The 15,923-nt window shown below is 38.3% G+C and overlaps 1 protein-coding gene across 2 annotated transcripts in view; it reads left to right on the plus strand.

Moving 5' to 3' along the window:
* The window catches only part of cds1 (CDP-diacylglycerol synthase (phosphatidate cytidylyltransferase) 1), a 133,194-nt gene extending 117,271 nt beyond the window's left edge, over positions 1 to 15,923 (plus strand). Inside the window, exons 9-13 of one of the 2 annotated variants that reach the window (XM_072594557.1) lie at positions 2,415 to 2,483; positions 2,757 to 2,909; positions 6,827 to 6,946; positions 7,832 to 7,935; positions 12,911 to 15,923. In XM_072594557.1, coding sequence (XP_072450658.1) covers positions 2,415 to 2,483; positions 2,757 to 2,909; positions 6,827 to 6,946; positions 7,832 to 7,935; positions 12,911 to 13,043 — 579 coding nt within the window. In that variant the 3' untranslated portion in view covers positions 13,044 to 15,923. The remainder of the gene's footprint in view (positions 1 to 2,414; positions 2,484 to 2,756; positions 2,910 to 6,826; positions 6,947 to 7,831; positions 7,936 to 12,910) is intronic. The other variant, XM_072594566.1, reaches the window with a different exon arrangement.

The following is a 15,923-nucleotide window of genomic DNA, read 5'->3' on the forward strand; positions in this document are numbered from 1 at the left end:
TCTCATGAATGAAGAAATACATTGATTGGGTCATCCAGTTGCTGGGGCGTTGCACAGGTATTGAAATTCATTCATCACATTTCTCAGTTGTGTGGTCTATTTGAACTGTTGGCAGCATGTTGATAGAATGTACCACTTAGCTTTTTTGTGTAGGTTTATTGTATCTTTCTAGCTTTTATTTCCAAATAGCTCAACTCCTTAACACTATTTTTAGTGGGGAGTAGTCATGGGATTTTTGAAGATGGAGGAAATATCCCAAACAACTCTTTTTTTAAAAAAGCAAACATCTGTTTCTTTGAAATAGCCTTTTTAAAATTGTGGATTGAGATCAAACACAAGTGCTACTAAAACATTTTGAAATTTATTTGTTTCTGAAGAGATTCTGTTTTGATCATATTGATCCGTATCTGCGTGGGTTTCCTCCCACAGTCCAAAGATGTGCAGGTCAGGTGAATTGACTATGCGAAATTGCCCATAGTGATAGGTGCATTAGTCAGAGGGAAATTGGTCTGGGTAGGTTACTCTTCACAGGGTAGGTATGGACTTGTTGGGTTGAAGGGCCTGTTTCCACACTGTAGGGAATCTAATCTAATCTAATCTGTTGTCATTCCGTGTCATTCCATGTTTATTGCACAATAGGTTACCTTAAGTTTTGAGATTTATGGCTACATCTTATGCAATACTGGGAGAGTGCTGCACTCTGAAGTGGTGCTCCCATTTAAATGTACTGTTCAAGCAAGGCCCTGTCATATTAAAAATCTGCAGCATTATTTTAGTTATCAGACAAGCTGTCAGGCCTGGTCAATGTTTATCTCTTAATTAAATTGATTGTCTTGTTTTCTGCATTACAACAGGAACTATGCTTTAAAAATGTTTAACTGGCTCAAGCTATAACACTCTTCAGGACCTCCTGAGGTCATGGAAAATGCGATATAAATGCAAATCGGTCCATCTATTGTAACTTGCAGTTTATTGAGTGGGACATAATAATCACTGTAGCCAGTTGGGATTTTCTATTAAATCTTAATGTGATTTGATGATTAATTATAGTGTTATTTGTTGTTTAGAAAGGTTCAGATACTTAAAACTTAATACTCAATCACAAATTTGTCAAAATGATACTTGCAAATGAGCAATGACTGTGTAAATACAATATGGGGATTATTAACATTTTGTGTGAATTGTAATTTTTGGTAATAGTCAGAGCTGTCAAATTGAGAGGAATGGTGAACAAGAAATGTTGGAACTGACAGAAATTAAATTGCTACAAAGATTACTAGTATTGGTTGGAGGACTTAGTTTTGAAGAATTATTTCAAGTTTTACAGACAACCTTGGATTGGTTTCTTTAAAAGTGGTCCTTTGATGTTTAGTGTAGAGATTTTCTTTAAACAAGGCTTCCTAGAGATTGCATGCCTGGTCATACATGCTTGCCATTGACACTGCTGGGGCTGTTATTTGTATAGTTTTAGGTTTGGAGAGGTTCTTGATTTATCTGTTTCAGTTAGAGGGCAACCGTATAAGAACAAGCTAAGTTGGAGCAAAGCCTGTTGAGACTAAGCTGAGATGACTAAGTTATAAACCAGTTATCCAGCTGATGTCTCTGATTCCTGAATTGAAAATCCTCTACATAGGTTAAGAATGCAATCTTTATTGCTCCTTTTGAAAGAGTGTCTAAAAGAGCATCTCATGGTTGTAATGTAAAGGAATTGTGGCTGCAGGTATTCTGAAACAAAACAAATTATTGGTGAAGCTCAGCAGCTCTAGCAGCATCTGTGGGAAGAAAACTGGGTTAATGTTTCAAGTCTGGTGACTCTTCAGAATATCTCAATGTTTTCTTTCCTGAGCAAGCCATGTTGACAAGACTTTGGAGTCCATATGTTCCAGGACATGCAGCAGAAGCTGGGACATCCTAAGTTTTATCTTTTTACCTGAAATGTTTTTTTTCTTTCAGATGGCCAATTTCTGCAATTTTTTTTTCTCTTTTCCTGAAGAGTATGATTTTGTGTGTGCATGTTTTGTTTGTATTCTGGGTTATTTATAGAAATAAGCATTTATACTTCTATATTACTGACTCTAAGTTAACTAGATATTTCATCTTTATTGAATAAGTCTTGTTTTGATAACAAATTGGTATGTTCATTAAGAAACCTAGTTGATCTTCTCACTTCAGCTAATTTGGATAAGAAATTTAATCGATCATCTTGGTAATTTAGAAAAGTACTTTTACGCTGTGACCCACAGAATAATGAGACCAGGACAATGGTGCAATTTTTCAGCCTCCATCATAATGCAGTCAGCATTGGGTGAAAGATTCAGTCCATTGTATAATATTTTCAGGCACTTTGGGGGCATTTGAAATAAAATATATTTATAACAGATGACGTACCGAGTTTAATCTATTCCATTTTACAGTTGTCTCCAAAGAAGACTTGGGAAGGTTTCATTGGTGGTTTCTTTGCAACTGTTGTGTTTGGATTTCTGGTATGTTGAGTGTTTCTCATTTCATATTTTTGTAGAAAGTAGAGATGGGTGATTCACATTATAATGATCTAACCCACAAACCCTTTTTTTTGTTGTGCATGGACTTTTTAAGTTACCATGCATCCACAGACACACAAACCAAAATTTAAAAGTTTGAATTTACTATTTATAGTTCAATAACATCCATGTAATTTTGGAAAAAAATGATTTAAAGAAGTCCAATTGTTCTTCAAAAATATTTTGAACAATTTGTTTATCATTTTTCTTTTCCAGTTTTCCTACGCGTTGTCAAGATACAATTACTTTGTATGTCCAGTGGAATACAGCAGTGAAACTAACAGCTTTATAGTTGACTGTGATCCTTCAGTCTTGTTCCATCTGCAGGAATACACACTCCCACCTGTACTTCAGTCTATTCTTGGATGGGTGAGGAATGTTGTTTTTATAAGAGTTTACAGCTGCTTCTAGCGATGCTTTAAATATGTACTGTGCATCAAAGGATGAATGGAGGCTTGATCAGGGCATAATTGAAATAGCACTGACCAAGATAGAGATGAATATGTGCAAAGCAGATTATGATTACAGATATCATGTAGACAGAAAGCTAATTTTAGGGTTAAACAGATTGTCAAATTTATGGGTCGCAGAATTTATCATGACCATGAATTTTAGGAAATTGATGAAATGGAACCCAAAACCATGTGGAGGCAGGAATCAAACAGCGAAATTTAGTTGTGTTGACATTGAGCAGAAAAAAAAATCAACTCTTCAAAGATTTGATGTTGAAAAACCCCTTGATTGTTACAGCAATTGCTTTGTATTCGTTGGTAATGTTGAGACACAGGTTTGAGTGCTCTTAAAGTATAGTGGAATCTGACTGTGATTGTGACCTACTTTAGTAATAAGCAGAATGCTAAGTATGATGAATAAACTGACTATGTTACAAGAGTAAAATATGTTTGAGATATATAACAGTTATATTGGAAAACTCATGAGTGGAAAAATAAGAGTCCTATACACAGAGATGGACTCACACGAGAAATGGAAGTTGTTAATGTCCAGGAAAATAGACATTGTGAGTAGTTGATCACAGCGAAAACTAATTATTCTTGAATCTCAATGTTTTGGATGAATCAGTAAAGTGGAAATTTGCCTGGATATGTCTTATCCACAAAAATCAGAAAATTTACATTCTGGCCAAGTATCTTTCATCAATTTTGCTTTCAGTCAAATGAAACGATAGAAGGAAAAATCAAAATGTTTGAAAAGCTCAATATCTGTAGAGAGGAACACAGAGACAATGTTTCAAGGCCCTTTGACGGATTTGAAGTGATGCAAGGTGTCCTGAGTGGTAATCTCAACAGTAGCCTGCTCATTGACGTTCAATCTGGATTTTAGTTAGGAAATCTGGCTCCAAATCTCAACTGCCTTGGTCTTATAAATACTCTGTATTTGTATTTTTACTTTTCTGTGTGTTTAATTGCGGACTGGAATGGGATAAACTGTTTTTTTAAAAAAAAGGGATTGCTAAATGATTACTCATAAGCACTGTTTTACACAGCTGCTGGTTTAAGCACTGGTAGGAGAAGATGCAGATGAGCTGAGGCCAAGGATATGTATAAAAGATGATTCAACTAGTAGCAAGCACCTGATTGTAATGTAGTCTTGTGTCCAGTTATTAATATCAAAAAAGTGTTCTGCCTGCCAGCAGCTATGTGATTGGTTCTCCAGACAACTGAGCAGCTTGGGGATGTGAACATGATAGTGAGAAGCCATCAGGTCTCCAGCAGCTCAGGAACTCTGTTCTCTGCAGTAAAAACCAGTTTATTCTTCCTCCAGCAGTTGCTTTAAGTTGTGAAATGGCCTCTAACCTAAAGTGTGAGTCAGCCACCCTACACTTCCTATAAACCAATAGAAGTATCCAGAGAAGGAAGATTGAAAACAGTGTTCTGATCGACAACAGCTATCTCAGCAGATCATATGCACAGGGACCACTCCACTACATTCCTAGTTGTTCCCTCCATCTAAAAAACCTATGTTTATTTTTTTCCTGTGGATGGTGTGTAAAAGTGGAGTTTATAACTAGTGGAGTTCTGTATAACATATAAAATGATGGTTTGTACTATATACTTGTTACTACAAATTATTTATTTATAATAAATAGTAATTCTTGTTCAGTGCAGAAACCTGCTCCATGCTTTTTCACAACCTGGATCTTCAAAAACATGTAAATGGGGGAATTTTGTGTTCTTATTAAAATCTTTACTTTGGTGACAACTCTGGGAGTAGCAGGGTTTGATTTCCAGCGCTCTATCACTGTGAGGCGTAACAGTCCAAACATGGACAAAAGAACTGAATTTCAGAGGTCAATTGACAATGACTGTCCTTAACACCAAGGCAGCATTTGACCAATAGTTGCACCAAAGAGTCCAAACAGAAGTTGATGGGACTCAATGGAATAACTATTTCCTATGTTTGGAGTCATACCAAGTATTAAGGAAGATAGTAAAAGTTTGGGTTCAGTTGTCTCCGGTTCAAAAGATTCTATTAGCTAAATAATGATATGGTGAATTGGAGATGTTTTTTGATGATTGTAGTGCTGAATTCTATTTGTGACTCTTCTTACATACTGAGGCTGTAACTGTCAAAGCAAGATTTGGACAATGTTCAGGCTTGGGCAGAAAATGGGCAAGTGACCTACATGTCAAACAAGTGCGAGTCAATTAAAAAAAAAACTGAAAGAATGCAGATGCTGTAAATCAGGGACTAAAATAGAAATGGTTGGAAAAGCTCAGCGACTTGATAATCATCTCCCCTTGACTCATAATGACATTACTAATGCTGAATCTTCCATCATCCAGCATCCTGGAAGTTACCATTGGCCAGAATCTTAGCTGGGCCAACCATAAAAAATACTGCAGAAGCAGTGCAGATTAAATGCTGGGGCTTCTGCTATGAGTAACTAACCTTGTGATTTCTCAAGAACCTCAACACCGTTCACCACTTGATTGGCACCCCATCCACCACATTAACCATTCAAGCCCTCCTGTTCCAGCACAGTCGCAGCAGCATACATCATCTACATTCACTGCAGTAGCTCAGAGTCTGCTTTCATAATACTTCCCTTCCAACCTTGTGATTCCTACCATCAAGAAGGCCAAAGGCAACAGACAGATTGGAACAATGCTGCTGCCAAGTCATGACTTGGAATTATATTGCCATTACTTCACTTTCATGAGGTCACAATCGTGGAGCTTCCTCTCCCGCTGCACAGCAGGTGCCATGTCAACTGTAGTAATTATAAGGTGGGTTGTCACCGCATTGTTGAGGGCCATTAGTCACGGGCAATAAAAACTACTCTCACCACTGAAACACTCAGCCTGGGAGCAACTTTTAAAAAAGGAAATCAAGTTGGATAAATCCCAGTAGGAATGTGTGAGAAAAGGAAATATTAGATTAGATTAGATTAGATTATTTACAGTGTGAAAACAGGCCCTTTGGCCCAACAAGTCCACAGCGACACTCCGAAGAGTAACCCATCCAGACCCATTTCCCTCTGACTAATGCACCTAACACTATGGGCAGCTTAGCATGGCCAATTCACCTGACCTGCACATCTTTGGACTGTGGGAAGAAACCAGAGCACCCAGAGGAAACTGACACAGACACGGGGAGAATGTGCAAACTCCACACAGACAGTCACCCGAGGTGGGAATTAAACCTGGGTCCCTGGCGCTGTGAGGCCACAGTGCTAACCACTAAGCCACCATGCCGCCCCAATGAGAATGTTTTGGTTCACAACCTATGTGTATACGGACCTGGAGAGGACAAATTAGTCAGATGTGATGATGTTTTGAGAATGATGCAAATGTGGGGCGTTTTCAATTGTATTAAAACAGTGTCGAGAGGGGGAGAAGTTGATGGCATTGACAAAGCATGGTTGGAAGTGGCATACGTTTGGTTAAGGAAATGAATTTCACAGTCTAAGAGTGGAAACTGAGTTTGTACAGCTCATATGTGCAATGTTATTTTATAAATAGTCTATAATTGGAGGAAATAATAGATATGCTATGGAAGGAAGTTTGTGAAAGGGGGCTTGAGTTTGCTTAATGCTCTTACGTATTAAGATTTCACTGCCGAAACAATTGTTGCTTGAGTTTAATGTTCAATAGGACAAATTTTAAATGCGGGCTATCACGCATACTGCTATGTGCCCTTGATAAATCCAATCCAGGGAAATCTGTGGCCCACTGCTTAATCATTTTTCAATCTGAGACCAAGCAGTTCAGATTTTATTTTCTTAATTGTGATCTGATTTTCCTCCCACACCCCCCTGCTCACAGGACACCGTGCATCTATACCCATTTCAGATACATAGCATCGCTCTTTCTACGTTTGCATCTTTAATTGGGCCTTTTGGAGGTTTCTTCGCCAGTGGATTCAAACGAGCTTTCAAAATCAAAGCAAGTATCACCATTGTGTTAATTTTCTATTTTAGCTCAGTGTAATGTACAGTGTTTTTAAAACTAATGATTTCAAGGAGAACCATGTTTAAATAATACTATTCTATTTTTCTCATTTATTCAAACTTCTAAATGACTATTCAGCTTTGAAGATTAAAATAACTTTTAACTTCTGTATGGATTTGAAAGTCAAGAAGATGATTAAGTACTTTCATCTTATTTTACGTTTTTTCACCTCCACAACTCTGCTCTTTAACAAACTTCATAGTGTTATGTGGCTGTCAGCAATTAAACCTTTTGTGGTAAAAACTTGATTTCTGCCAGAATAGAATTGAGCTCTATCTCTATTTGACTTTGTTTTCTGAGATGTTTTCTCATTTTGTTTTTGTGTTTGCCTCTTAATGAACGTACTTTGCAAAATTCACCAACTGTGAGATTTACATGTTCAGTAACAGTGTTACAACCATGAAACACATTTATGTACCAGTGAACATTTGCTTAAAACTGTCAAGCAGTATCTTGTGAATTTCCAAGAAGCTTGTTCCTATGAATAGTAATACTGAGTTAAAGCAAGATGTTTCTCTTTTGAGGTTGATATATAAACATTCATTGGTAGTAGTGTAGCAGCTATTTAGCTATCTCCTGTCTTAATCACATCATGTTTAATGGCAGGAGGGTTGAGAGAGAGGAGTCTGACTGGTACTTTTAAGATGGTGTATATAAAAAAAGACATAGAATCTTAGAAACAAATGCATAAAATGTAGAGATGAAGGAAAATTTGGACTCTGAACAAATTGAATAACTTGTTAAGATGGAATGAAGTGATCACTTGTGGAACATTTTTACCTTTTTCTGCCTGTGAAGTTTGACTTGTATTTTCTGCAGGATTTTGCTGACACTATTCCAGGACATGGTGGGATTATGGATCGTTTTGACTGTCAGTATCTGATGGCTACTTTTGTCCATGTTTACATTACCAGCTTTATCAGGTGAGTTCCATAGGGCAGGAGCAGGCAGAAACAATGGGTCTTTCTGGATAGTCCTGTTTATGGATTTTGGGAATAAGATAGAAGTGCTGTAACATGCTGTGGGTCTATGAATGTGTTGGCTGTTGTTGGGAGATCACCAGATAAAATGAGATTAGTAACAGTCGTAAACGCAATAGCCTGATGTTCGGTGGTGGTGGTGGTGGTGGTGGTGGTGGTGGTGGTAGTATGGTACGGCCCAGAGGTGCCTAGCAGGAGCCGGTGCTCAGCCTCCACAATGTAGAGGTCGGTACGCGAACGCCAGCGTCAGCAGGTCTGATGAAGAAGTCTGGACTGGATTGTAGAGGACAAGAATGCAGACAGTCTACAGCGCACATCAAGGATGTGGAGGTTGGCGAAGGGGTCTGTGGGGCAGGGAATTGACTCTTGTCCAGTGAAATCCTCGTAGTTTAATTCGATATGTCTTCTTTCCCTCCCATTGTCTAGTCTCTTTCCCTTACATCTGTGATTCGTCTGACTTTTTACATCAATTTCAGAGTCTCCAGATTGTGGGCACCAGTCACCTCCTTTTCACCCTTTACACATCATCCCCCAACACGGAATCTGTGTCTCTTCCTGGGGAAAAAGCCTTGAACTGTCTCCATCCTTCACAACCCTCTTTCTCTGTGGAGTTGAGTTTCTCAAACCAGTTGACTTTGTCCTCGCTTTGAACAATTTTTCCTTTGAGTCTTCTTACTTTCTTCACATCAAAGATGTGAGCACAGGTCCCAGTTATGCTTGTCACTTTGTGGGATTTGTGGAACATTACTTGATCCAATCCTGCTGGGGTCCTTCCCTACAAATGTTTCCCTGGTATATCAATTACATCATCAGCATTGGTGGTGCTTTCCTGTCTCTCATCCACAATTGGAAAAGGTTCTCAATTTTTCTTCCAATTTCCAATTTAGTGGGCGGCACGGTGGCACAGTGGTTAGCACTGCAGCCTCACAGCGCCAGAGACCCGGGTTCAATTCCCGCCTCAGGCGAATGTGTGGAGTTTGCACATTCTCCCCGTGTCTGCGTGGATTTTCTCCGGGTGCTCCAGTTTCCTTCCACAATCCAAAAATGTGCAGGTTAGGTGAATTGGCCATGCTAAATAGCCCATAGTGTTAGGTGAAGGGGTAAATGTGGGGAATGGGCCTGGGTGGGTTGCGCTTCGGCGGGTCGGTGTGGACTTGTTGGGCCGAAGGGCCTGTTTCCACACTGTAATCTAATCTAATCTAAAAAAAACCTGCCTCCTTCACCTGGTCCATTTCTAACTCCTCTCTCCCTTCCTTCCCTCGACATCTGTTTACTTTTCTGGGGATAAGCTGGCCACTGACATCCATCACAAACCCCCACAGTTACCTGGACTGTACATCCTCAAACCCTGTTTCCTGTAAGGATTCCATTCCATTCTTCCAGTTTTTTCATCTCCATTGCAATTGTTCTGATGGTGCCACCTTTGGCAGGGTGGCTTCAGAAATGTCCAGTTTTTTTTACTCAACCCAGGGTTCCCCACCACTGTGGTTGACAGGCCCCTTAGCTGTGTCTGACTCATTTCTCACACCTCTGCCATCACTTCCTCTCTTCCCTCCTACAACAGCAACAGGGTCCCCTGATCCTCACTTTCCACTCTGCCGGCATCCACATCCAAAGGATCATAAGCTTCCATTTCCAGTACTCCAGCAGCATTCCATGACCAGACATGGTTTTTCCCCTTTCGTCCCTTGTCAGACCTATGCAGGGACCTTTCCCTCTGGGACACTGTGGTCCACTCCTCTTCCACTCCCAACACCTCCTCACATCCCCACAGCACCTTCCCCTGCAATCGCAGAAGGTTTTACACTTGCTGGTTTACCCGCCTACTTCTCACTATCCAAGCCTCCATGTACACCTTCTAGGTAAAAAAAAATGTAATTTACCTGGAGTTCATTCAGTCTAATCTACTGTATTAGCTGCTTGCAATGTGGCCTGCTCTACACCGGGGAGGTGAAACCCAGGCTGGATGGTTTCTTTGTGGAATACCTCCATTCTGATGGCAGAAATGACCATGAGCTACTGATAGCCTGCTGTAGTGCATCAGCGAGGCTCCATGCTAGCTGAAAGAACAATATCTCATTTTCTCCTAGGAGACTTCAGGACTGAACACAGAGTACCACCTTCCATGTCCTTTACCCACCCTACACTCCTGGCCCTATCATCACAGCCAATCTTTTCTCACCTATTAATGGTCCTCCTTATCTGTTTTTCTTTCTCCCCAGCTCACCATTATCCATCACTTTGTCTGCCTGACTGCTGATTTCTCACTGACTGGGGTCTACCTCTGCCTATCATTTACTCCGTTACGTACCTGCCCCTCCCCACACCACACCCCTGTCATCAGCATGTATTCCACCTTTTCCTGAGCTACAATCCATTCTGAAGAAGGATTATTGCATCTGAAATATTGACTCTTCTTTCTCTCCATAGATGCTACCAGACTTGCTGAGTTTCTTCAGCAATTTCTGTTTTTGTTTCAAAATTGTGCCCTCTGGTTTTTGGGTGATTCTTAGTGAGAACAGTTTCTTCTACCATCTCTGTTCAGACCCTTGAAGACTCCTCTCAAATCTCATAGTTTTCTCCTCTTCAAGAAAAATGGTCACAACTTCTCCAATCTTTCCTCATAACTGATGTTTCTCATTCCTTGTACCAATCTTGCAAACCTCTTCTGTGCTCTCTCCAAAGCATTCCTATCTTTTCCATAGTGTGATGCCCAGAAATGTACACAATATTCCAGTTAAGGTCTAACTGGTGTCTTATGTAAGTTCATCATAATTTCCCTGCTGTTGCATCCTCTGTGCACATTTTAATGAAGGCTTAGAATACTGTACGCTTTATTTACAGCTTGCTCTATCTGTCCTACCACCTTAAATGATTTTTGTGCATATGCACCCATGTCTTTCTGCTCCTGCACACTCTTTAGAAGAGTAACCTTTATTTTGTAAAGTTTCTCCATGTTCTTTGCTCCAAAACAAATCGCCTTATACTTTTCCACATCACTTGCTGCTTAACTGCTGACACCACTCAAATGGCAATGTCCTTTTGAAGTTCTACACTCCCCTTTTCACAGTTCACAATTCTCTGAAGTTTTGTCACTTTGAAATTGTCCCGTTTATTTTTATCTGGAAAATCAAGAGTCCCAATATTGACTCCTGGGGACTCAACTACAAGTCTTTGCCCAGCCTGAAAAATACCCATTAACCACTACGTTTTGTTTCGTGTCCTTCAGTCAGTTTTATATCCATGTTACTACTGTCCCTTCTTTCCATGACCATAATTTCCTCATGTTTGTGTGACACTCTATAGAACACCTTTGGGAATTCCATGTACAGCATGTCTACACCCCTTGCTCTCATCAAACCTTTCTGTTCCTCTTTAAAGTCTCTATGTTTGGATAGACATGATTTTCCCTGAGCAAGTCTACGCAAACTCTTCTAAATCCAGTCCACATTTCTCCCTATGACTATTAGTCCAATCTTGAACAATTCTTTCTTGATGGAGGGAAACTTCAAAGTTGAACCATGAGTCTGTAAATGCTGGATCGGCCTTTACACCCTTTTTTTGAATGAGAATATAATCATTGCGACTCACTGATCCCCTGGCACCATCTCTGAATTGAGGGAAGATTGGAAAATTATTGCCAGTGGCCTTCTCCTGCTCCTAACTTATATGTTTGGAATTTAAAATAATCCACAGTAAATCCAATGAGGAGTTCAAAACATAAAGACAAGCTTGGAATGGTTAGGCTGAATAGGCCATTGCTTTGCTCTGTGTGCTATGCAATTGCCTCTATGCAGTTCAAAAAGTGCAGAGCTGAAGGGATATTTTTGCATTGGGTGTATTATTTCAAGGTTTGCTAGATTAGCTTGAGTTGAGATTTTAAATAAATTTGAACCGTACTTTGTGGAGTTTAGAAGAATGAGAGTGATCTCATTGAGCCTGTTGTTACAACAATAACTGTATTTCTAAAATAATTACTTTTCAGTGCTCATCATGGCTATATCTGTTCATTGGCAAAAATTTCTTGAGTTGAATATTACACTCAGAATCGTGAGGGAGGAACTGTTAACTGAAATTGCTGATTACGTTAAAGGGATATTTATGCATATCTAACCTTCAAACCTGACACGCACAATTGATGCATTAGCAATGATTGAAGTCTTGCTATCAGCAGCAACCACAAAATCAATCAATGGAATGATTCCAAAATACTCCTTTAACTTTTCATTTTTATTTTTGAGCCGTTGACAATGTAGGCATAAAACCAGCCTTAACATTTCCTATTTTAACTAGTGTGTATATCTTCATGTGACTATCATGTCAAAGCTATCGGAAAGTCCAGCTCCAAAATACAATTCTGACTTTTACAGGGAAGATTTTATATTTTTGGCTTTGTGCATACATATTCGCAGTGATAGCTGGCCATTTAAATAATCAGCTGTATCTGCTTCAGTTCCATCATGATTGCACGATTGTGTGGAATTCTGAGTAGATAGTAGAAATAAGTAGTGCATTTCTTATGCATAGTTAGGAGAGAGAACTCATGCATAAGTTTATTTTTAAAGGTTGATTAATAGACTAATTTTACACACAGCAAAACATCTTACTTTCTGATGCGGAAAGAAGCGAGCACAATATTTCTAAAAATTCAAGAATTCTTGAGCCCACATTCATTTCTGAAACCTGCTAGGGGGAGAAAAAAGGTAGAGTTGTATGAATGCCAATGATATTTCAGCTTCCTGTAGCACCATGCAGAAGAAGAAAGAGACATGAAGGAAATACATCACAATCCTTCATTCTCCTGTGTTTCTCTGTCCCGAATATTCCCAATAGGGTTTTGAATGCTAAATTGTAATGCAGTTATAAAGATAGTAGTATTGTGGCTAATGTTCTTCTGTTTCATTCTGGTCTTTTGCAGAGGACCAAATCCAAGCAAAGTCTTGCAGCAGCTGTTAGTACTTCAACCAGAACAGCAGTTACATATTTACAACATTCTGAAATCCTATTTAACAGAGAAAGGAGCACTTCAGCCAGCAATAAATGAACAGTAGCATTTCGGTTTCTCTTGTTCTTCATTAAAATGCTGAAAACTGCATGAATCTAAGTCAAGAGTTATTTGGAATTTCTGAAATACACAATTTAAGGTGTTTCTGTGACTGAGACTAGCTTATACTCTGTAATGCTTTACGCTGTCAATAGAAATGCGGGTACAGAGTAATATGATCAACAGTCTTTAGTATGAAACATACCCAATAATATAATCTCAATGAAAAATCTGTAATTAATTTTAATATCTTGGATCTAAACTAAAGTCTTCAATGTTAAAATGATTTTTAGTCCTTTTGGTTTTGATAGTTGGGGTTAAACTTGAATTTATTGTGCAGAGATTGATACTAATTTCTGTATCTGTACTGTAATAATATCAAGATTTTTATGTTTTCACATGTTTTGAGCATGAACTCTCATGAAAAAAAATTGTAGATACGTGGGGGTCTGTTAATGTAACTGCATCAGAATTTATATTGTAACAATGCTATTAATACCGGATAATTTTAGCGTGTAGTTTTAATAGCTGTAAAGTACAATACTGGTCAACCCTCTAGTCAGTTCTGCACAATGAGAGAACATTGATCTGCAGTTTGTGATTTGGAATGATACTTATGATACATTTATTTAACAAAAAATGTGACTTGAGCATTTGCAACAAAGTGGGCTGATTAAAGCCAATGATACATGAGGATTAACCTTGTGGCAGATGGCACGGCACTGAGTGTACATAATCTGTAAGTATATGCATATACATAGACACACACACATACATATATATGTATATATATATAGAGAGACATAAGAACTCTTTGTAATCATTTATGAACTTGAATGTATTTAAATAGAAAAACATTTTAAGTTTGAATTGTGCTGTAAAGTTGAGGGATTTTTAATTTTAATATAGCATATATAAATTTGCCAACTATAGGTGCAGGGAATATTTGCAAGTTGAAACTGGAATGCACAAAATAAGGAATGATTCCTTGAGCCAACATTTCTTGGAGAGAAGTAATGTTCATAACACCTGAGGCTTATGGCTGCAGGAAGGGCTAAAGCATTATAGCTTTGATTTGCTGACCTGCAACTCTTCATTGGTCGCATGAAACCATGGATCAACATGTAGTGAACTACTGAAGTAGTGTGCCTTTTAGGAAACCAAGCATTTTTCTTTGCTCATTGTACTTAAATATATTGTAGAATAGTCTGTGAAGTGTATATTTGGACCATGATTGAGTGTTTTAGTTTATAATACTCCAGCTAGATAGTACACCTTTCAGTGATCCATGTGGGTTGCTTTCTAAACTATTCAAAAGTTTTATTGCAAAATGGATTTCAGTTAAATCCTCAATAATCCTATGTGAATTGTGAAGGAAACTCTCTGGTGGTTCAGTTGTTTTTGGAAGTTCCCTTTCATAGTTTTATTATCATTGTAGAATTTTTCAATTGTTTGTTTCTTTGTGACACATGTTTTCATTATACAGGTTTTAAATCCGAAATTCACAAGAATAAGGTGATGTACTGCTGCAAAAAGAACAATAAATTGCTATTATTCTGAAGGCATTTACCTGGAACCTCATGACATGGCTTGTGATAAGGCTCAATTGCACTACTGCAAATTGCATATTTTTAGATCTTGATTTTTTAAAGTAGAGAACGTTATTTGTATATGAGCAGCATAAGCAATTGTCTAAAATGATTTAAAATTTCTTTGCAAATTTTAGATCTTTTAAATCAGGGTAACGAGATTGCATTATGAGGATGATCTGACAAGTGTGGCGAGTGTTTATGTCAGGATGGTTTAGCTGACAGCAGTTACACTTTTCAGAAGAAAACGAGTAAACCCCTTGAACTCCTTTCCATCATTTTGTTAGATCATGGCTGATTTATGTCTGCAGTCACCCTAGTTTAATAGCTCTGAATTTGCACACCTGACAAAGACCTAGCATCGATAGGAAAACAATGTTAGACTTTCACTACTCATTGTTTGAAGAAATATTTTTTTACCTCTCCCCTGCCTGGCTTAGCTTTAATTTTAAGGTTATACCTACTTGTCTGAACTAGCCCACCAGTGTAAAGAGTTCCAACTGTATCAATTTCTTTGATCACCTTAATACTGTAATTAGCCCACCCCCTTCATCATCTGTATCCAGGAGAAGTATAGCATGCAGCATCCAATAAGTGAAACACTGCAGTTGCCAGACATCTGAAATTTAACAAAGTGCTGCAAGTACTCAGCTGGTCAGACAGCACCTCGTGGAAAGAAATGGGTGATGTTTCAGGCATGACAACTTCCTTCAGTATAGCCATTTTGCAGTTTTAATGAACTGAAGAACTTTCATTGACTTTTTAAAAAAAAATTAACCTCCAGTACTTTGTGACTGGTTTATGTTCCTACTTTAGTTTGTACTACACTTTCTTAAAATAAAAAGTTTTCTCTTTCAAACATGGAACCTTGCAAAGGCCTATGGGAGTTTGTCCATTTCTGGAATTAAATGGCTATGCAAACACGTTTTTGTTCTTCTGGAGAATTGGATCTTTAACTTTTTAAAAATGACCTTGTGAGGACACTAGCAAATGAAAATCTATTTTTGATCATCCTTAAACATGCACAAACTGTAGTTTGATGTATTTTGTAGAAGGTGGCTTCAATTCACTGAAACTGGTGAACAATGAAAGCAGCTTTTTGTGACATACCGGAAAGTAACAAATGAAATTCTGAAAAATAGGAATTACTGAAGTATATACCACTTGAAAATAGAAAATATATATTAATATTTTGGTTTGAGATCATTTATTAGTATTTGCATGCAATTCGAAATGGAAGCTGATGTAATTCTGTGTTAAGACATCAATAAAAAGCCAAGATAATTTGTTGGCTCATT

This window comes from Chiloscyllium punctatum, chromosome 1 (genome assembly GCF_047496795.1).
Source record: "Chiloscyllium punctatum isolate Juve2018m chromosome 1, sChiPun1.3, whole genome shotgun sequence".
In the NCBI taxonomy this organism is placed as follows: Eukaryota; Metazoa; Chordata; class Chondrichthyes; order Orectolobiformes; family Hemiscylliidae; genus Chiloscyllium; species Chiloscyllium punctatum.